The sequence below is a fragment of the Canis lupus genome, chromosome 1 (genome assembly GCF_011100685.1).
Source record: "Canis lupus familiaris isolate Mischka breed German Shepherd chromosome 1, alternate assembly UU_Cfam_GSD_1.0, whole genome shotgun sequence".
NCBI lineage: Eukaryota > Metazoa > Chordata > Mammalia > Carnivora > Canidae > Canis > Canis lupus.
This window is the reverse complement of record NC_049222.1, coordinates 2,948,687-2,971,343: the sequence shown is the minus strand read 5'-3', so window position 1 is coordinate 2,971,343 and position 22,657 is coordinate 2,948,687. Positions and strand designations below refer to the sequence as shown.

The window sequence follows — 22,657 nt, the reverse complement described above, 5'->3', positions numbered from 1 at the left end:
AATAAATATTCAAACACATGATTTAAAATTTCCACTCAGTCTAGTTGGAAACATCTAAATTTTGGTTTTGGTTTTGATTTTCCAATTTTTGGGAAAGTTTCAATAGACATGGAAATGATTGGACAATCGTTTTCTTTTTTAAAAAAATTTTATTTATTAGAGAGAGCGCGCACGTGCACGCATGCACAAGATGGCAGAGCAGCAGGTAGAGGGAGAAGGAGAAGCAGGCTCCCTGCTGAATAGGGATCTTGATACGGGCTCGATCCCAGGAGCCTGGGATCATGAACTGAGTTGAAGGTGTTAACTAACACCCCCCAGGCGCCTCTAATCAATTGTTTTCATTCTTTACAAGCCACCATTGAAAGAGAACAGGGCCACTGTTGGTAGCTTCTCCTGGACCCTCAGAGCACATTTTCGTAGAGTAGAAAGCACGTCATTTAGATGCTGAATCTGGGCAGTGGGGAGCATGCCATGTGGTGGTGGCTTGCCCTTCGCTGCAGAGCCTCTGAATACAGCTGTGCACGCACCCAGGGTGCTCGTGGCAGAAGTCAGGTGAGCAAGTTGCCATGACAGGTAGGCTCTTGCTGTTCAGTCCTGGCCTGTTCTGCATGTTCTCAAGGTCAGCTCCCCTCTGTCCTGTGAGCATCAGTACTTTCTGGACGAGTCAGACATCCTGCACTAGATCTTTACTCAGCTCCCGCTGGGGCAGCTGGGTTGCCATACCTGTGTCAGGAAGGGATGGGGCTGACAGGACTGCTCCCCACGGGCATGCTATTTCTCCCGAGGCGGGGAACATGCTTTCTCTCCCTGTGGTTTTCTGACAAGTGAGGTAGTAGGACTTTGATTCACTCTCAGTAAGAGTAGAGCAGGTGAGGAATCTCTTACTAAGAAGTATAAAAAAATAAGGAAAGACCAATTTCATACTTGGTTAAACTTTGTATCAAAGCAAATTAATAGAAAATAAGTAATAAAATAGGTATGAAAGACTTTTATTATTAACCTAACCAAATAAGTTTCTCCTTTGAATCTGCATTTATAAACATTCATGTCCTTAGTTGTTAGTTGTTTTGCATTTATTTATAGGTATTCAGGTAGTCTGCTTTATACTTCTTCTTAAATTTCTTTATACTTCTTTATACTTCTTAAATTTTAGACCACTCGTCTGATCCAGGAGTCATCCCAGGAGGAACTGGAGCTGCAGAGTCAACGTCCACAATTCCTGGAGGACAGGGAGGATCAGAGCCGGCGCTCCTACAGGTAGGAGGGCGTCTGGGCGCTGCTGGACGCTGCTGAACAAACTGCTGTGTGCAGCGTGTGCCTCCCCCTGCCCAGGCAGCGCTGTGAACAAGGTCCATTATCATTCCCTTGTTGTTATCATTGAGGGATCTGAGACCAAAGAGGTGAGCTTGCCAAGATCTCTACAGCTTGATAGAGGACCAAGGTGAGGAGGTCACAGCCTGTGCAACTCACCTTTTCCGAGGCAGTCTCCTGTTACCCTGGAAGCCCTTGCTACCATATTTTAGTTAAACCACATTCAGGGTTCTTTGTCATCTTTATACGTAACAAGCACAAGGCACAGTGCTTGCAATGACAGTTTGTAAATGCAGCTGCTCGTCTTTCAGGCAGCCATTTGTTCGGCACTGCATTCTGCATGCCTTCTAGGTGCCATGTGTGATCTGGACGCTGGAAGGACATGGCTGACAGATAGATGGCTGCCTCAGGACGCCAGGACCAGGACACGCACAGGGAATAAGACAAACGTGGTTTTACAAAACTGAATGCGAGCATCCACATCATCTGAAAAGCAAGAGGAGTATTGTTTTTATGGAGATAGTCTTGGCTCCATAACATTGTAATAATTTTTTTATTTGCTTAAAATACTTCTGAAAGTCTAATGATTTTTTTCCCGAAGCCATTTAACCAAAAAAATACTGTATAGTTACGCTTTAAAAATGGTGAGCTGTCTTACCTCAAACAGGTGGTCCCAATTGAGGTTTTTGAGAATGGCTGAGGTTTGCTAATGTCATGAGGAGAACAGTGTTTGAGAGGCTGAGTCACCTTCTCACATGCTCATGGGATTTGTCCCTCATGCAAGATCTTGAGTTCCTTGGGCTGGTGTTCTTGTGCAGCAGATATCTTACCTTTGGAAGTGTGTCATCCTGAGATCATCTTGAATTTGCAGAAATATAACTGTGTTAGAGCCACGCTTCCTCATTTGGGGGGAATCCATGGATGCTGAGGGAGATACACACAGCTGGACTTCAGGATTTCTGCGACTGTCCTGATATTTTATTTACACTTTCATCTATTGAGCAAGTATTCTCCTGCCAATGTTTAATTAGGATTTAGCATTGATACTTTTAAGTGCAATTAATCACATGTTTTTTCAGGATTCTTCCTTTGTGACATCTGCTTAGGTATTTGTGGCCTTCTAGGCTTGCATCATTCATACATTTATTCAACATTTGTTAATAGTCCATGATATGCCAACCACTAGGGCTGTACAGAAGAAAACCCCCTGTCCTCAGGAGTTTGCACTCTAGTGGAAAGAGATGAACAAAATGAATAAGGGAGATGCACCATAGATGTGATATTGCTGTGGGCTGTGCGGGAAGAGGCAGCAGGAGGAGCTGCCAGGTACTATGTGGGCTGCTGATGGAAGAGGCAGGTGTTGCCATCCCGGGGAGTGGCCAGAAGGTAGGACCCATGGGGTTTGTAACAGGTAGAGGTGTGAGAGGACGTGAGGTTTAAGGATGACTTCTTGGACTTCGACCCAAGCAACTGGAAGGAAGAAATACTATCCCTGGAAAGGGGGAGACTTTTGGGGGAGCAGGCCTGGTGCTAAGGCCAAGATTTGGTTTTGTGTCGTTAGGGTTGATATTTGAGAAGAGGGGTCACGTAGGTTCGTCATACCAGGTTGGGATTAAGGGGAGAGGTCTGGCTGGAATCACGCAATTGGGAGCTCTCAGTATATAGGCTAATATTTAAAGCCATGAGGGTGCATGTCCATAAAAAAAGGAGAATCTGTTTTGTCAAGTATTTTATAAACCTAAAGAGTATATGAGTTAGCATTTCCAAGTGTCTGCACTCGGGAGTGAATCTGACCCTGAGGTGATGGAAGATTTCACAGTGTTTTGTATGGCTTAGTAAGGAAATGAGTACATAATAAACTTTTCTCCTGTTAGTATCTGATTATCAGATAAAATGCCTGCTGGGGGATTGCTGTAGGATTTGCTGATATTGAAATAATAAAATATATGTAAGATTACAGATACCTTGAGCAGAATTTGATCCAACAAATTATTATTGCTAGTATTTGATAATTTCTTAGATGTTGGCGAGTACACCCTATTGTGGTAACACTTGGGCCCAATTGTTGAGTGATCACTGGTGAAGACTGTTTGTGTTCCTCCAGTCTCCGATGTCACCCTTGTAATTGTGCTGTGTTTATAGGTGTGAGTACTGCAACAAAGGCTTTAAGAAGTCTAGCCACCTGAAGCAGCATGTGCGGTCCCACACTGGTGAGAAGCCCTACAAGTGCAAGCTCTGTGGACGCGGCTTTGTTTCCTCCGGGGTCCTCAAGTCTCACGAGAAGACACACACAGGTCATTGTCTGCCTGGCACGGGGGCCTTCTGGTTTCCAGGATTTTCACAGAGGGTTGTGGCCGTCACTGCCACCTCATCCTAGAACATTTCCATCATAGCCAAAAGAAGCTCTGTACCTGTGAGCGGTACACTCCCCATTTTGCCTCGATGCCCTGCCCTAGGCAGCTTTCCATCTCTGTGGAACGTCTGTTCTGGACATGCCGTATAAATGGAAACATGCAGATAGGGCTCCCTTTCCTGAGCATGTGTGCAGGGTTCTTCCACACTGTAGCCAGCACCAACACCTCGTTCCTTCGTGTAGCTTTGTGTGGAGGGACCACCTTTTATTCCTCCATTATCTGTCATTGGACGTTTGGGTAGTCTCCATCGTTAGGCTCCTGGGAATTATCCTGCTGTGAACATGTGTGGCTTGGTCCTGTGGTAACTCAGTGTAAACCCTTGAGTTGATCTGACTTTTCCACAGTGGCTGCACCATTGTGTTTGTCCACCCGTGATGGACAAGGGTTCCCAGCTCATGCTCTGCTCAGCACTTGGTGTTGCTTTTCCTTCTCCCATGACCATCCTTAGTGTGCCATGGAATCTACTCATGGGTTTCATTTGTACCTCTCTAGGGGCTGACAATTTGGAACTTCCTACAGTGTGTGTATTGAGAAGCAGCTCTTCTAATCCTGTGTCATTTTACATTAGATTCTTGGCAGTCTTACTGTTGAGTTGTTTAAAGAATTTTCAATACATTATCAGATACAGGATTTGCAGTTTTAAATCTGTTACTTTTATCTGTTCATTAAATTCAGTATGTTTATTGGGTAATGTATGTTTCATTACCCGTGTATTCTGTATAAGGCTTCATTTGAAAATAGAAACATACTGACAGAACAAGGGCAGGCTCTGCTCTGTAGGATTAGTCACAGTTGGTGGTCGCAGGCACAGGAAGATGGGCAGAGGGCAGGTGTGGCGAGGGCCAGCTGGAACTCCCTGCAGCAGAGGGGAGCCTGCACAGCTTCGATGAGGAGCCGTGGCTGATTGTCGTGGTGGTGCGATGTAGCTGAAGTGTCAGTGATGGAGGGGCAGAGAGAACCTGGCACTTGTTTAGAGCAATGCTCTCGTGGCCTTAATTCCACTAGTGAATTAGTAGTAAGACTCTGTGTCTATTTCCATATTCTTAAAATAAGACCAGGGCAATAAACTGTCTTCAGTTTTGTGGCTTATCAAAAATATCTTTGTTTGCATTTGACTACTTTTGCTTTTAAGTAATGAAATATGTTTTTTTAACCTTGTTTCTGTTGCCACAGGAGTAAAGGCATTCAGCTGCAGTGTTTGCAACGCCTCATTCACGACCAATGGCAGCCTCACCAGGCACATGGCCACGCACATGAGCATGAAGCCTTACAAGTGTCCGTTTTGTGAGCAGGGCTTCCGGACCACAGTGCACTGTAAGAAGCACATGAAGAGGCACCAGGCCGTCCCCTCTGCTGTGTCAGCAACAGGAGAGGCCGAAGGAGGAGGTACTGCCCATCGTTGATTCGAGGTTCAATAGCCAGATGCTAGAGGACTGATAGATGAGTGTACACATCACTTTTAAAACTAGTTTATTTTCTGACTATGACAGCAATATGTACTCTCGGGGAAAAGATGCAGGAGGAGCAGAGAAGGAAGCTACCTCAGTAGTCACCACACCCCAGGCATGCGTGGAGGTTGTGATGATAATTTCTTGACAGACAGGGCCTTTTGCCTCACAGTGTCATGGTCCACTTGGTTTTCCCTCTGCTGGTGTCTGTCGTGGACGGATATGGTACTAAACACAAATCTGCCTTGGTTCCAGGGATGACATGGAAGTCCTCCTATTCGGTTCCATAATTCCCCGTTGATGGATGAGTGCTTTCCATCCACGTGTGTCCCTGAGCAAGAGCAGCAGTTAGGGAGTGCCGTACCCCTCCACACGCCTGTGGAGCTAGCGCAGTGTTAAGACAGGCGGGTTAGTGCACCTTCCACTGTGTACGTGCCGTCATCCTAGGAATATCCTTTCTTCTTAGCATGTCCCACAAGTGAAACGTTGGGATTAAGAATGTGCAGTTGTCTGTACTGACCATACAGCATTTTAGCGCTGTGACGTGGCTGGCACTTGATGTCTGTGGGGTGTGATAAGGCCAGGGTGTGAGCGTTGGGTGGGCTGATGGCTCATTGCCTTCTTCCCCATGTGCTCTGTGCTCACCTGGCCTCCAAGTCACGGTTGTCTCTGGTGTGCTCAGCTGAAGCAACAGCCCTATAGCTTTATCTTATATTTTGGGGGAAAGGTCTTTAAAATGTGGCTAACCTACCTGAAGGTGGTAACAACTCTGACTCCACCACCGAGCCGCTGCTCTGGCCTCCTCAGTAGGTAATTTTGAATGTCCATGTTTCTCACCTCTGGTACTTCCTCATGTGGCACCAACTTCTCAATCTTGTCATTCCTTGTAAAGCCTTTATTTCCACCATTGTCCTGTGATGAATGGAGGACAAGAAGAAATAACTTCTCTGCTTGCAGAGAGTTATGAAACCTAGGGCACCACATACTATTTCTGGAACCCCTCAAGGTGGAGTGCGGTGATGAACGAGCCGATGCGGCGTCCTATACTCTGCTGAGCCGTTCCCCATCATCATCAGCACCTTATGTCCTGGTGGCTCTGCCATGAGGATTGGCTGGGGCTCCTATGGCAGCCTCATCTCTGCTACATATATATTGATGCCACCTTGGCGTGTCCTGGTATTTGCCCTCTGGGATCACCGAGGAGCGGAAGCCACTGCACTACTCTCACACTGTGGGCTTTACCTTGGCATGTGTGTGAGGACAGGGCCTGTGTGGCCCCATGAGTGTCTCCTGTGTGTGTGGACAGGGGCAACATGGCCCCGTGAGTGTCCCCTGTGTGCCGTACTCCACTCCACTGCCCTTGGCCTCCCTCGGCTTCCCCATGTTGATGGTGCTCTTGGGGCTTTGAATGTTACCCATGCTGGTGGCGCCGTCCAGACCCCGCTGTCCCCCCGGTTTGCCCAGGGTTTATTGTCTCCTTCCCACTCCTTCTGTGGCTGTCTCCCTCCTGTCATTGTCCCTCTCCCCCAGCAGAGACATCCAGGTGGCTCCTGGCACTCATGGGGCACTGGCCCCTGTCCCTCTGGCTGCTGTTTATCTTGAGGTTTATTCTTCTGTTTCCTTGTCACCTGTGCCTCTGACCTCTGCTCCCAGGCAGCCTCTCTTCCTCCTCAGGTTTGTTAGACCCTCTTCTGGTTTTCTGGTTTTCTATCCCTGCACATACATCCTCCCTTCTTCCCGAGAGGTTACCTACACATATTTATTTGAGGGTTTTTTTTTTTTTTTTTTTTTTGGTAACTCGTTAGGGCCTTTTTGCTCATTTATCACTTTGGTCTTCTGTTTTGGGCTGCTGATTTTCTTTATCTGAGGATAATTCCATTTTCGCCCACATCAGTGAGTTTGTTGATGAATGCTGGTGACATGTGGACACGGGCGATTTCAGATCTCTCCACCGGGCTGGTCCTCAGGCAGGTGCTTTTGTGACAAGGTGGCCACGGTGCTGCTGCCCCGGGGACCCCGCTTGTTTCCACTGGCGGAGGGCAGGAAACCCCAGGGGCCCAAATAGAGCTTCATGAGTCATTCATTTTAAACTCTACAGACTTGTTTCGTTTCAATTTACTTGTTTTGTGAAAACTTAATTTTTTCTTAGGCTTGAATCCTTTTCCTGTGTTTTGTTTAGATGTGTGTATGGAGGAAGAGGAGGAGAATTCTGAAAGGAGCGCCTCCCGAAAAGCTCGTCCTGAGGTCATCACTTTTACCGAGGAGGAGACAGCACAGTTGGCCAAGATTCGGCCGCAGGAGAGCGCCACCGTGTCCGAGCAGGTCCTAGTGCAGTCGGCAGCGGAGAAGGACCGCATCAGTGAGATGAAGGACAGGCAGGCAGAGCTGGAGGCCGAGCCCAAGTATGCCAACTGCTGCTCCTACTGCCCCAAGAGCTTCAAGAAGCCCAGTGATCTGGTGAGGTGAGGCCGGCCAGCGCCATTCTGGGGTTTGCAAGAAGCATGTGCATGTGCCTCGGTCCTTTTGCCATGGCCAGGGAGGTCCGCTGTGGGAGCTGGTGCCTCCCAAGAGGCTGATTTGTTCCTGGTGTGGTGGTTGTAAGCTACTGTAAATTCTGGGGCTTCTGGTCAGGCTCATCTGGAATGTTGGTTAGGACCCATGTGTTCTGTAGATGCACATGTCTGCACGACTGTGGTCTACAGCACCCCTCCCCCTGTGGTTTGTTAGATCCCTGTGGTCACCATGATCCCTGGGTGAGCGACCCGCTTCCTGATCTTTGTGACAAGGCCGTGGTAGCCTAGTGTGTGTTCATGTGTCATTTATTACCAAGTGTTGTTATAATTGTTCTACTTTATTGTCAGTCATCGTTAATCTCTTGCTGCACCTATTTTAGAAATTAAACCCTATGGTAATATTATGTATGTGCAGAAAAAAACAGTATCCATAGGGTGCGGTACATCCATGCATCCAGGCATCCCCTGGGAGTGTCATAATGTATCTCCTGAGGCTAAGGGGGGCCAGCCACTGGAGGTAAAAAAAAAAAAAAAATTATTGAGGATGACATGGTGCCAGGTTTGCAGAGTGCATCAAGGACCTGCTACCCCCAGGAGTGCTGTCTACATAGGGAGCACCTGGCGGGGTAGACAGTGATGGTGTCATGGGACAGCACGTGATTGAGCCCAGTCAACCCGATAGCAGCGCCTGGCGTGAGGTCAGGTGCAGCGGGATGGTGAGGAATAGATTCAGGACCCTGAGGGCCATGGGGAGGCACAGCCCGGGGAAACGACGTGGAGGTAGAATGTTCTGTGGCACTGTGGCACAACATAGGATACTTGGGTTTTGCTCGAGGAGAGAGCTAATAGGTGGAAGGTGTAGGGCAGCATAACGCAGGGAAGGGCAGTTAGGATTTCAAGGAGGGTGATGGAGCAGGGATGCTGTCTGACTCCTCCCGACTCCCAGAGCCTCCCTCCTGACTGCAGAGTGGGTGGGAGAGGTGGGTGGCACAGTGGTTCCTGTCCAGTGAGAGTGGAAGGTGATGGCCAGCCTGCACATGTCTTCCTTTGTGGGAAGGGAAGAACACTAGTGATGGGGGTGGTGAGAGTGAGGTGGGTGAGCGGGATTAGAGTGAGCCCACAGGGAGCTGGCAGCATCCCTTCTGGGCACGCCCCAGAGGTCAGGGGATGTGATCCAGGCCGGGGAGTTAACACAGCAGAGTGTACAGCAAGGAGAGGGCCAGGCGCTGTGATGCAGTTGGGTGCAGCCTGGCAGGAGGGGAGCCGGGAGGGGAGCACCCAGGGCGGCTGTTGGGAGGAGCCGGATCAGCGTGGGGGCTGCTGGGGATCCCAGACGAGAACTGCAACGGGACCAGGGCTGTGGAGCTGGTGGAAGCCGCGCAGCATGAGTGAACGCTCTGCTGCAGACCCTTGCAAGGCTGCGGGCCTGGGGATGGCACCCAGGGGATGTCCGCCAGGACACAAGGCAGAGGCAAGGAACTGCGTGGTCATCAGCACGTAGAAACACGTCTGCTTCACCACATGGAGGGGGCTCGGCCATAAGTGTGGGACAGCTCACAGCTGATTGATCTTGTTCAGTCCTGCATTTAAACATCATGGGAAGGTGCCAGGCAGAGATGACAGGGAAGCAGAACAAAACCAAAGCAGAACAAAACCAAAGGGGCCTTCAAGTGGACACAGTCCTTCCTGCTCCCCAGAGATAGCCAGCAATGGTTTCTTGGGAACTTTTTTCCAGAAATGTCCACATGTATGTTAACATTAAGTTCTGCAATTTTATTTTTTGTCATTTTTACATATTGGGTCTGAGACATCTTTGTTAGTACCTGCACACTTATTACTTTCTTGTTAATGGTGACATCATGTTCTATGGTGGAGGGACAGCAAAGTGTATCCAGTAAACCCCTGTATGAGCATGTAGCTTTCCATGTTTGATGACTACACCAGTAGTACACGAGTATGTCACAAGCACTACACAAGTATTTCATGAGCACTACGGGAGTCCTACATGAGCACTACATGCAGACTTCATGAGCACTACACAAGCACTGCATGTGTATTTCATGAGCACTACATGAGTACTTCATAAGAACTACATGAGTACTTCATGAGTACTCAGGAGTATTCCATAAGTATTACATGAGCATACACAAGTACTTCACAAGCACTACAGGAGTGAGCACTACATGAGTACTACATGAGTATTTCATAAGTACTACACAAGCACTACGTGAGCACTGCAGGAGTACCAAATGTGCACTACATGAGTACTTCACAAACACTACAGGAGTGTTAAACAAGTACTATAGGAGTAGTACTGCGTTGAGTGTGCACCTGCGTGAGTGTCGGGCCAATGCTGACAGATGCTGCCAGCTGGCCTCCAGACAGTCTGTGTCTGAGTGATCCCAGACTGCCCCCTGCCCAGGCCCTCATCAGACTGATGGGGGAAATGATATCTTACCATTTTAAATCGCTCTTTTTTAAATGTTGAGCCTGGATGAAACCCTTCTTGGAGCTTTTATCCGTGCATGTTTCTTCTCTGAGTCTTGCGTTGCCCGTTCTTCCACTGATGAGACTACTGTTCTCATCATCTTGAGGTTGACCAGCACTCAGGTTTTAAAGGAAGCACTGTTTTCATTGGCCTTGCAGATTTTTTTTTTTTTTTGCTTTCTTCTGGATTTGTTTGTGGTGTTTTTGTGTAGAGTGAAGATTAAAAATGGTTTTATTTGGCCAAATTTACTCAGCCTGTACTAATACATAATTTTCATTTATAAGGGTAGTTATGAGGTTGTTTGTAAATGTATGTAAAATTAAAATGAAAAACACTTAATTGCAAATGCTTTGTAATCGCAAATGCTTTCTGGCTAGGCATGTTCGGATCCACACTGGAGAAAAGCCATACAAATGTGATGAATGCGGGAAGAGCTTTACTGTTAAGTCCACCCTAGACTGCCATGTGAAGACGCACACAGGTAAGGGTGAGCACCTGCATCCTATATACGGGCCTTACAATGGCTTTATATTTGTTCCTGTGTATCTTGCTCACAGAGATACTTTCAAAATCATAGAAAGCTTAAAAATCATGAATCATGAAGAAGTGGGTGTAGAAGGATTTTTGATTCCTGACCTGGGGAATACGATCCAGTTAACACTGGAAATGGAGCTGGGTCTCAATGCCAGGTTATAGCTTGTCTTCTATTCTTATTCAGACTTGAACACTTCTGTTAAGAAAATTGCTTCTTAGTCTCATTTAGGCCAAAGAGATTTGGTTTGTTGAGATTTTACAAGATCTGATGATTGAGCAAATCTGATTGCAGTTATCGGGTAATAATTCTTTTTATGTGGGGAAGAAAGGTCATAAAGGAAAAACAATGTACAGTTTAAGTGGCCATTTTTTTCTTCATCTCATTTGTGGAACTGAAGGTGAATTGTCCTCATGAACATGTATTGAGGCTTTGCTTCTTGGTGTGCACAGGCTGTCCCAGTGGGAAGGGGGCAGGGGTAGGCTCTGCACCTCTGCCGGGATGGAGGTCTGTCTCCACTTTGAGCCACTTCTCTGAGCCTCCAGGTATTGCATAGAAAGACGCACGTAGCAAACATCAGGAAATGGTAGAGGATTATGGTCCTTGAACTGATTTATGTTCTTAATTTTTGGTTACCAGCAGAACTGACCAAAAACATACAAAGGAAGTTTTACACATTTATGTAAAGGCCTATGATTTTTTTGTTAGGTTAACAATTGGAATTAAATGGATATGTGAGTTGATGTGTCTTCTGTGGGGAGTGTCTCCTGTCGCTTTGTTACGCACTGTGTATTGGTCCCTCTTGGGTGATTACTGTGAGCTGCCGAAGACCAGGAGGGGTCTGTTCTGTGTCCCAGGTCTGGTGCCAGTGGTGTTCATGATGACTCACACGTGCCGGGATGCAGGATTGGTTCCCATGCAGAGGAATAGAAAGAAAAGTCTCTGTGAGGGAAACAGCTTTCAGGCTGCCTCCTCCTCTCTGGGCTCCTTGGGTGACCTGTGTGGCCCCTGAGCAGGTTGGGAGAGCTGGCCTCCCTGGTCTGGGGTGAGTCCTGGCGTGCCCACCTTGGGGAATAAAAGTCAGTATTGGTTTTTGGGAGCCATAGAAGAAAACAGAAAACCAGAGGTCTTTGTCCTCCCAGGGCCTCTCCAGGGCAGAGTAGGCAGGTGACAGGGCACGCAGTTCACCTCCATGGCCTTCATCACGGCCTGAACACCAGAAAAGAGCTGGAGTACCAGGGGTGAGTGTGTGACCTACACTGGTGGCTCTGGAGCCCAGAGCTCATTCTGTAGGGTGCTGTCCCCCTGCGCAGCATGCTGGGTGCCCCTGTGCAGAAGATAGAGAGGTGCCAAGACATGCGTGTGTCCCTTGTGCATAGAGGTGCGGGTGACAGCGCCACAGAGCTGAACTGCTCGGGGACCCTTCTGCTGGCTTCAGGTTCAGGGTGGGCAGCAGTGCTCAGGTGCTGTGACAGCGCTGGACTCACTTTGGAGCCCCCCCACACACTTGGGAGTCTCTGCAGCAGCCCTCCTCCCTCGTGGGCGTCCTGTGCGAGTGCGGGGCTCTTGGCAAGCCTGTGGCCCCCAGGGTCCGCGCACCCCCGCCTGCATCTGCTGGCTGCACATGGACATGCCCCGCTGACCCCGGCTGGATTTTCTGCAGGTCAGAAGCTCTTCAGCTGTCACGTGTGCAGCAACGCCTTCTCGACGAAGGGCAGCCTGAAAGTACACATGCGTCTGCACACAGGAGCAAAGCCTTTCAAGTGTCCCCACTGTGAGCTACGTTTCCGTACGTCAGGGCGGAGGAAGACCCACATGCAGTTCCATTACAAGCCCGACCCCAAGAAAGCCCGGAAGCCAGTGACGCGAAGCTCATCGGAAGGCCTGCAGCCCGTGAACCTGCTCAGCCCTGCCTCCACCGACCCGAACGTGTTCATCATGAACAACTCTGTCCTAACAGGACAGTTCGATCAGAACGTGCTTCCCCAGGGGCTGGTGGGCCAGGCGCTTCTTCCTGCCTCTGTGTCAGGTGAGACGGGGAGGGGCATGCAGGGTGTGGAGCCTTTCCTTGGAAGGTCTCCAGAGAGGACAGTGGAAAGGTATAATCTCACCTTTCAGATGAGTTACCCTTGTGTTCCCTGTTCCTTCTTTCACGACATCTACTTCAGAACACTTTGACAGTTGTGTCAGCTCTCTCTCACTGGTTTGCACATGCTTTTCCTCTGCATCCTCACAGACTTAATAGTGAGGTATGTTATTTATAACCCTTCATTAACATGTGTGTGGACACAGGGGCATTCTCTCCTGCTCTTGGTCCTACTGATTGAAAAGTATTATATTTTAGCCATTTATGTGTATTGTGTACTTACACAGAGTGACTCTTACTGGCTGTCAGACTTCTCGTGTGGCTTTCTTTCTGTTTATGTGACCAGTCGAGTAATTAAAGCCCGAAAAATCATGATTATTAGTTGGGGCTCATCAGTATCCTCTCTTGGAGCCGAGTTTGTGGATGTGTTTAAATTGGATAATGTTATTAATATATTTCAGAGCATTTGTTTTGTGTTAGATAAGGTACTGTGCAGTATGAGGTAAGCATTAGTGTTTGATAACTAGGTCACATGGATGCATGTATCAAACGGGTATATAACAAGCCCTGTAGGAGAATGAGGATTTTTCCTGTTGGAGTTTTTCCAATATACAACCCTCCACGTTGTCTCTGCAGCTGGTGGTGACTGGACGGTGTCTCTGACGGACGGGAGCCTGACCACACTGGAGGGCATACAATTACAGCTGGCCGCTAACTTAGTTGGCCCAAATGTTCAGATCTCTGGAATCGATGCCTCCAGCATTAATAACATCACGTTACAGGTACGACAGTGCTGTGTGTCCCAGGCTTGTATGTGATCAGAGTTGTACCGAAGCATGAACTTTCTGTGACAAGTATCTCTGTTGCCTTTCAGATTGATCCAAGTATTTTGCAGCAGACATTACAACAGGGCAACTTGCTTACGCAGCCACTGCCAGGGGAGCCCGGCTTGGCCTCACAGAACAGCTCTCTCCAGACACAGGACAGCACGGTCCCAGCCAGTGTTGTCATTCAGCCCATCCCCGGCCTGTCCTTACAGCCCACAGTGACCTCTGCCAGTCTGACCATTGGCCCGCTGTCCGAGCAGGACCCAGTGATGACCACCAGCAGCAGTGGTAAGTGAGAGCCCTTGGCACCCATTGCTGGCCCAGCAGGAGGGAGGCCCAGCTGTTTGTGGACAGATACATGTTTGCACTTAGGACACTATGGTGCTGCTTTTGTCTTTGGAAAGCTCACCAAACAAATAAATGTCCTAAGCATATATAAGCTTTCCCACTGAGAAGTGATGCTTATTCACCGTATGCACACAGATGGCTGCCCACATGCAGCTCCTGTGGTCCTGTTGGCTGCCGACTTCTTTGTAAGACTCTCTTGTCTTTCTGGATGAGGGAATCAGAGATAACTGATGTTTTATTTAGAATCTTCTTTTGAAATAATAATTTCATTAAATATTAAATATTTTTAATATAAAAAAGGAAAAGTTACTATTTTTTTTAAGCCCAGGTTTGTTTTGTTTTGTAATGATGACCAGGAACACAAGACCTCTCTCAGGTGATGACATCGCAAGGCCTGGTGTCCACCTCCAGTGGCCCCCACGAGATCACCCTGACCATTAACAACTCGAGCCTGAGCCAGGTGTTGGCTCAGGCTGCTGGACCCACGGCTGCGTCGTCCTCGGGCTCTCCCCAGGAAATTACCTTGACCATTTCAGGTTAGTCACTTCATATTTTAAACCTCCTTTTCCCTGCAATTTGAGTAGATCTTGTTCATGTGTATGGGTATATATATATATTTTTTTTTCAACACTGAGTTTTACATAAAGCCAGTGCTCAATAAGCGTTTATAATATATGTGGGAAACTTAAGTTTAATGATATAGTGTCACAGTTCAAATCTAATACCAGAAATTAGAAATGAGAGTTACTCGTGTCATTTCCATGTGAATCTTGTGTGGTCATGATTTGGTTGGTGAAGAGCAGGAAGCTGTAGCTTCTTTGTCCACTTTCCTGCTCCCTTAAACTGGAGATGTGTGACTGGGATAACCTGTGTACGAGGACATTCTGGATGCCTTCCCTCCTTCTCAGACTTCTGCACAGATTGTGTAGAGCAATGTGAAATGTGCTGAGGGGCACCGAGAAGTCTATAAATGGGTAGAAAATACCCTCTGGGAGTGTAAGTTACTTGAACCTGGCAAACTAACCCTGTTGTGTCGGCCACCAAGTTACGGCATCCCTGTTTTGGGGCTGTCACATTCATGATCGGGTGGTCCTCCTGGGTCATTGATTCTCGCAGCACGTCCTGATCTAGGTCAGCCCGCAACACATTTTACAGGTGTGCCTTGCCCTCATGACTGGGACATGGTGGGATTTTTAGTTATTCTTTAGCAAGTCTGTTTTTCCATTAGCATGTATAATTATAAATGCCGTCCCTGCTAGAAAACAGTTATTGCTTCAGTGAAGTTTTGTGGACTTTTGGCAGTTTAGAAGTCATTGAAAAAGAAATTATTAAACCTTGAGTAAAAGGCAAGGATTGTGCTGAAGCTCCCCAAATTCTCTAGTACCTCTCTACTGATGCCCACGTACCTGATGTGTCAGCAGGGAGACAAAAGTGATACCCATGTACTCTGAACTTTCATCCACAGGCCTTTCGAGGATGGCTCTGCCGTGCTGATAAAAGTACTGCAGTTCTCAGTGTGCCTGTGCCCAGGCCCACCACGCACAGCTGCTTTCCTGTTTCTGTGTCTTTAGAGTGACGTGAGGATGCCAATGGTGATGGAGCAGAGTATGGTGTCCTTCTGTCTGTCAGTGCTTTTCTAGTTGCCTTGCTTTATGCCTCACTCGACAGCAGATGTTTTTAAACTAGCTTGCCTGTGTCCAGGCTTCCCAAAGCGTTCAGGTTGGGTTTCGCTGACGTGTCAGCACATTTTCCAGGTCTCAAGTTCTTGCTTGTTTCCGTACAGTTTGGTCACAGTGTGTGGTCCTCTAGCTGTGGCAGCTGGCATGCACAGGTGTAGAGAGCCCAGGGCTGGTCCCCTCCAGTGGGCAAGCGAGCCCCAAAGGCTGTGGTGCGGGGAGCCCTCACCCGGGAGAGCCCCAGCCTCACCGTTTCCCTGAGCCCCTGTGGTGGCCTGACTGCATTAAGGGAGGTTCTGGGATCCACTCATGAAGCCTCTTTCATCCACTATACATGTTTACCACCCCTGGTGGGTCCACTGCGTTGGGAAGCTTTGCAACTCAGTTGAAGTTTTATTCAACAAAGTGCGTAGCTTTGAGTGCTTAAATATTGAATTAAAATAGAACTCTTTAGAAGTACTTAAAATGCTTTATGGCTTAGAGAGTGTGAACAAATACTGTCACTGAGGGACAATGTATCTTATGGTCTTTTCATTCTTTTCTGTAAATATTATCATAAATGAAAGGGCTTTCATTTTAATGGGATGTTGTTAAATGTTTAACCTGCTTGCCAGGATATGAATGAATGTGTTACTTTCTGATATCACAATATGAATTTCCATTTAGGTCAAGATCTTATTCAGCACAATGCTCATGGAAGTAGTGAAGTGAATGGGAGTATACGCTTGTCAGCCCCCGCTGCCACTCAGTCTGCAGGTGCCACCCTGACCATCAGCAGCGACCAGCTGCTCTCACAGGGTGCAACGCTAAACTCCTCAGGTAGGCAGCCAGCGCCTCGGCCTCCAGAGGCCTTCTCAGGGCACACCGTCAGTGCCAGGAAGGCAGCCGTTCGCTCTTGTGGCCAGTGTGCCAGCTGCATGTCTGTCATCGGTGACCCGTGCTGATCTCTGAGTACAGATTCTGTAGACTAGTCAGCCAGTTGGTAGCTCTTCTTACTGAGGAACATGAGCGAATAACTGTATGCAGGTACACAGGTATGTGTGTTGTTGTGTGTGAACGTTGTGAGGACTCCGTATTGAGGCTGCCCCTGCCTTCCATGTGGGGAGCTGCCAGCTTCTCACTTCGTGCCCGGCGCGAGAAGGCATCTCTGTGAGGTTTTGAAGTGTACACTTTGACAAATAAAAGTAAATGAGCTCCAGTAAAATAAGTTACAGACTCACAAGGACTCGTTAGCAGTTTACCATGACATGCCTGTCTCGTTTTCCTTATCTCATATTTTGTTAATTTCATAGTCCTCTTATTTTCCAACTCTATATACTAGTTTCTGAGAAAAAAATTTAATTTTCAGATACATTTGTAGCTACAGGTAGGCTATTTTTTTCATGCTTATTTGAAATGCTTTCTTACGCAGTAATTCATTTCTTCAGTAAAAGACTGTAAGTGTACCAGTGGGAAGAACTGTACTAAATCTGGGAAATGATCCTGAACAGGGCACACATAGTCCCTTCGCATCTGGCTTCTAGGAACTAATGGAGCACAGACATTACTGAGGAATCTGGAAAACATTGTGAAGTATGGCCGTAATGAAGAATAAGGAGAGCAGATCATAGGTCCTAGGGGGGATGTGACCTGGAGGGGATGGCTTCTGTGAAAGTGGGGCTCTGGGAGTGTGGGGCGTGTACCTGGAGAGGTAGGGCAGTGCTGAACAGGAACCCATGAGCCAGGCAGGGTGGCATGTGGTAAGGCTCAATGGGACATCCCCAGGGGCCATGGGCCATTCAGCACATAAGAGGAACTTTTGTCCCCCCCTCTTGTCCACAAAAGCACACACTGGTGCCTGAGTGGTTAAAGACTTTGAATCCCGTATTGGCAGATCCAAACTCTGGATTTCTGGCCCATGATGTTTCGATTGTGTCTCTGCTCTCTGTGTTTTTGTGGGCCGGCATGAGTGGTTGTCGTGCTCTGGTGTGGGCTCTGTTCTGGAAGGTTAGCAGTTCACGCTCTCCCTGGCTGCTTCCCTGGGGAGTGCACTGGCTGTCAGTGGTGGGATCCTGCGTCTCCCTGAAAGCTCTGCTTGACCTCTTTACTGCGTCCTTGGCAGATGGATGGAAAGACTTGTAGGGTTTAGGTGTTTTAATTTAAAAGGAGTGGTTTTTGTGCTATTTTGGTGATCCTGGATGTTTGCTGGTGCAGCAGACGGTGTCATTTAAAGTGGGAGTTGTGATGGGGATGGAGAAGTGGATGAAATGAGGACATGGGCACCCTGAGGGCTTTACACTGCCATCCTCTTGTTGGTTGGACGCAAGGTGGCTCACCTCCACACCTAGTGATGGAGTTTCGTGTTGCTGGGGAGTCTGCACATCGCGGCGCTTGTGTCAGGCTGCTCTGTGGGACACCTGGGTGGCTCAGGGTATGATCCTGGGGTCCTGGGATAGAGACACATTGGGCACCCCACAGGGAGCCTGCTTCTCCCTCTGCCTGTGTCTCTGCCTCTCTCTCTGTGCCTTATGAATAAATATTTAAAAAAAGAAAAGGCTGCTCTGTATGATGCACTGATGTTTCTTAAGAACAACACATGTTCCCATTTTTCCTGATTTAATTTTTTTCTCTCCTTTAGACTTACTGTCTTAGAGACAACCAAGTATGTCTTCCCTTTAGTGTAACTTGGTGCTTTATTTAACATTTTTTTTATTTAACATTTTTTTCTAAAGAATTTAATGAAATAGAAGTTGAGTTCATAATTAAAAATGTTTAATGACATAATATCAGGTATTATATATACATGATTAATGTTCTGTGAGCAGGTCAGTGGTATTGTGTCCTCAGGTACCTTTGGCATCTTTGAATTAATCTGGATATGGGAACAGAGTCTTCATATGTTGCACTACTCAGTCATGGATAGGAGGCAGATAATTGTCAAGGTTTGTGTGTTCCATTGGTACTAGTTATAATGACGGAGCTGACCCCATGGATATAACATTGGCCAAGAGGTTGCATCTTAAAAAGGCAGCGTTTTCCTGGGCGTCAGAGTCACTCCCAGGCCTGGCTTCAAGCCACTCCACATAAAAATCGAAACTGAACTGAACTTGCAATTGATTACACGTGCCTTTTCTTAGAAACACAATAAAATAAAAACTCCCAGTGTTCTCAGGTGCCACATAAAGTCACATAAAGTGGCGCTTGAGATCAGAGCACAACGAAGGTGCACGTGGCTGCTGTCATCTGGAGCTGTCTCCAGATGTGGTTGAGGTGTATCAGCCTCTGTGACCGCTCTTGGCCCTTTGCATCTCCACGGAAGCCCTGAAAACTCGGGTGTTACCTTTTAGGTTTAGAAGTAAATGGAAGTACCGCAGATTTCCACGTGCAGGAGAGAAGCATGAGTGTGTGTTCCACTGTCGGACACGGGGTAAGGCCACCCCCAGTCTGACTCTGATAGCATCCACCACAAGATCGGACACATGTGGCTTCTCAGGACCTGGTCAGATGTGATGTGAGTGCTCTTCAGTGGCAGAAGGAGTCACTAACAGAGGCTTGACAATTTAGCACAGCTTTTAAGGAATTTATCTCAAATTGGTGTTATCTTTGGTATTATCTTTTTGTTCTTACCTTTGTCCATTTGTTAATAGAATTTTGATGAATAAGTTATGTTTTCAGTGAAAAAAAAAACAACCCACAATTCTTTATTTTCTTCCTATGTAAGGTTATTTTACCCTTTGTTTCTTCTAGATTTAACTATCATCAGTTACTTACTTCCCAGCAGCTCAGAGGTGTTAACATTTCCCACGTGGGGGTACATTTTATAATGAAGGAGGACATTCTCCTCACTTTCTCCTTGGGGATGAATGCCCAGGCAATGTTTCTCTCTGTTCCTGAGGCCTCCTCCCCTACCTTTATCCTAAGGAAAAACTGATCTCACATCCTTCAAACTGTTTATGAAACTTTCCAAAATTATCCTATTAAGTTTTCTCAGAAGCTGTGAAAACTTTTCCCAACAAATATTTAGTGCTGAGTTTGATGACCATAAGGGATTTACTCATCCTTAAGATGAGTAATAATAAGAAGACTTAATAAGAGATGACTTATTTTGAGTTAGAAGCATAAACCAAAGTAGGACTTAGATTTCTCTGATGTGGCCTCTGGAGGACTCATAGGTTCAGAGCCAGTAAATGAGGACGGAAAGTAAGAATTTTATAGTCTGTGCTCAAGTATTCAGCCTTAATTTCCAGGTTGAGAGTATTTAGTTTGAATTAAAACTGTGGTTTCTAGAGCTTTAAGTAAATATTTTTCTATAATTAAGAATCATATCTTGAACAAATGGAATTATAGCTTTTAATTAGTTATTCAGTTGCATGCTTAAGAAAACTTTGTTCTTTCCATCACCTGTTTTGGGACTATTTGAGGATAGAAGCTCTACTTGAACTGCTGTCATCCTCTTGGTGGCAAATGTCTTGAATGGGGAGCATGGTGGAACATTGATTCATACACTGTTGGCATCGAGGTGTGAACCCAGCATGGGCTGAGGTTAGCGTTCCCACTGACCTTTGTGTCAGGAGTATGCAGGCTTCTGTTTTCTCTTCGGATTTCTTGTGCTATATAGTCCTGACCCCCTGCTGCATTGATGATCATCAGGGAGTCGGATGATCTGGTGGGGAGCAGAGAAGAGGCCTCATCCCTTTATCTCAGGAGTTTGGGGGAGGTTTGAGGTCCTGGCCATCTGAGTAGCACTCAACCCTGTTAGCGCTTGGTTTTTCTCCTTGTAGGGATAATTCTGGTGAGCCTTTCAGCAGGTACTTCTCTCCACTGGGCCCTTTGACTGGCCCCTCCCTGATTTCCCTAGTGTTGGTGATTAAACATCCATCCACGTAGCTGTTCATCATTCTCAGGATTCTTCTTTTTAATCTTCATCTGCTCATGTTAAAACTGTCCCTGCATGCTAGTCTGCAAGAGTGAGTCAGGGCGTGTGGAGGTGGCGTCAGGAGAACCCGAGGCTGACCATGTACTGGTAACTGGAGTGCTTAGAACATACACCCTCCACAAATCCACACTCCTCCGGTCCTAGCAGTCCTAGCAGTCCACTCTGCGCAGAGGCTCAGCAAGGTGGGAGGGGTCTGACGAGGTGGTCTATGGAGCCCCGGTGGCTGCTACAGAGCAGAGACTCCTAGCCTCCTAATGGTTATACTGCTTTTGAAGGTTCCAGGTCTGTGCAGCACAGTGTGGGACTCCAAGAGTGTGGATCTATGGAGGCATTGTATTTGGAGGACTCCAGTTACAAGTAAGTAACCTAGTTTCCCTGTTGGCCCCTGACTCCGTGCAGAGGCTCTGGGCTAATGTGGCCTGAGTCACCGCAGAGTATCCACGGGAGTCTCTTTTTGTTTTGTTTTTAAACCTAATTAGGAAATAGAGTTTTCACCTTTTACTTTGGTTAACCATCTTGGGGTCTGTAGCACCCAGCCCAGCGGCTGACACAGTGGGTGATAAGTCACGTTTGTTAGATGAATGGAAGGATAGATGGTGAGAAGTGTATGCGTGTGTGTGTGTGTACACGCATGTGCATGTGTGTTATGCTTACAAGTAAAACCTCAAAAACCTGTTTTCTGTTGGTGCCTGCCACAGGACTTTGAGAATCCCGTGCTCAGCCCATCTCACTGGCTGCATGAGTTTCTGTTTTGTAGAAGAAAAGGCCTTTCTTTGCCTGACTCTGTCCCAGATAGCTTCCTTTCTCTTATCATTGGATATCAGGGCAAAATACTATAATGTGTTGTTGTCTTTTCCAAAGAGAAATAGGATGTCATGGCAGGATAAGTTAGTATTTAAAGGGTTGAATGAGGTTTATTTCCGAATAAGCAGACAGGAGGGTGAGGGGGCCTTAGCAGATACGGTGCAGTGTAGGCTGTGGAGCTGATTGGTGCTCAGTGGGTCCCATTTGGTTCCTCTCTGGTCCTAGACGGGACAGTGTCCTGGAAATCGTTGGCAGTTTCCTTCTGCTGTAGATGTAGTGACTAGGACTGTAGGGTCACATTTTTACTCTTTTACTGTTTTTTTCTTGATATTATACTTAAGCAGAGTGTATTTACACATAAAGATATTTAGAAACTGTAGAAGCCTTGCCATAAAATTGGAATGAAAGATTCTATGATTATCTTGATGTAACTTCAAAAGCTTAGGTAAATATAAATGCTGACTATGACAGATTAGTTCCTTTATAGAAACCATTCTTCCCATCCAATTAAAGTTGGACTTACCTAGCTTTGCTATTAATATACTTGTTCTTCCTCTTTTGTAGAACTTAATGCTACCACTGGCAGCCTTCCTTCGACCACACCAATGTCTCCATCTGCCATATCTGCTCAGAACCTGGTCATGTCTTCATCAGGAGTGGGAGGAGATGCCAGTGTCACGCTGACTCTGGCCGATACTCAGGGCTTGCTCTCTGGAGGACTGGACACGGTCACGCTCAACATTGCTTCTCAGGTAGAGCACTGCCCTTCCCTTCATGGGAGGATTGTGGCACACTTTAATTTCTTCTTTTCTATGTATGTATATGCTGAATGTTTTTTTTTTTTTTTTTCAAATTTGAAGTGGTTTGCAACATGTGGGTGGCTCAGTCGTGAAGTGTCTGCCTTTGGCTCAGGTCTTAATCCTGGGGTCCTGGGATGGAGCCCTGCATTAGGCTCCCTGCTTAGCAGGGAGTCTGCTTCTCCCTTTGACCCTCCCCCTGCTCGTGCTCACTCGCTCTCTATCAAATAAGTAAAATAAGAGAAAATTGAAGTGGTTTTTTTTTTTTTTTAGATTAAAATATGTGTAATATGTTAAATGCAAAAAGAAGAGAACAGGAAAGTTCAGATAAGACAGAAAACTATATTTAAAAATCCACTAGCCAAATGGAATTATGATTGACCTCTTAGTGTATATATCCTTCCAAACCTTCATATGCAGGGGCACACATACATGTTTTAACATTTCTACAGAGATGAGCTCTTGCATACATCACGTAGTATTAACTCCCTCTTGCTA

At 46.9% G+C, this 22,657-nt stretch overlaps 1 protein-coding gene across 5 annotated transcripts in view; it reads left to right on the top strand.

Moving 5' to 3' along the window:
• ZNF236 (zinc finger protein 236) overlaps positions 1-22,657 on the top strand; it is a 104,044-nt gene that overhangs the window by 64,547 nt on the left and 16,840 nt on the right. For 4 of the 5 annotated variants that reach the window (XM_038525743.1, XM_038525745.1, XM_038525746.1 and 1 more), the window contains 11 exons: positions 1,154-1,257; positions 3,454-3,605; positions 4,899-5,111; positions 7,353-7,635; positions 10,552-10,655; positions 12,370-12,735; positions 13,429-13,574; positions 13,667-13,907; positions 14,324-14,503; positions 16,310-16,462; positions 21,927-22,114. In XM_038525743.1, coding sequence (XP_038381671.1) covers positions 1,154-1,257; positions 3,454-3,605; positions 4,899-5,111; positions 7,353-7,635; positions 10,552-10,655; positions 12,370-12,735; positions 13,429-13,574; positions 13,667-13,907; positions 14,324-14,503; positions 16,310-16,462; positions 21,927-22,114 — 2,130 coding nt within the window. Of the gene's footprint in view, positions 1-1,153; positions 1,258-3,453; positions 3,606-4,898; positions 5,112-7,352; positions 7,636-10,551; positions 10,656-12,369; positions 12,736-13,428; positions 13,575-13,666; positions 13,908-14,323; positions 14,504-16,309; positions 16,463-20,833; positions 20,916-21,926; positions 22,115-22,657 lie in introns of those variants that run through there. The other variant, XM_038525747.1, reaches the window with a different exon arrangement.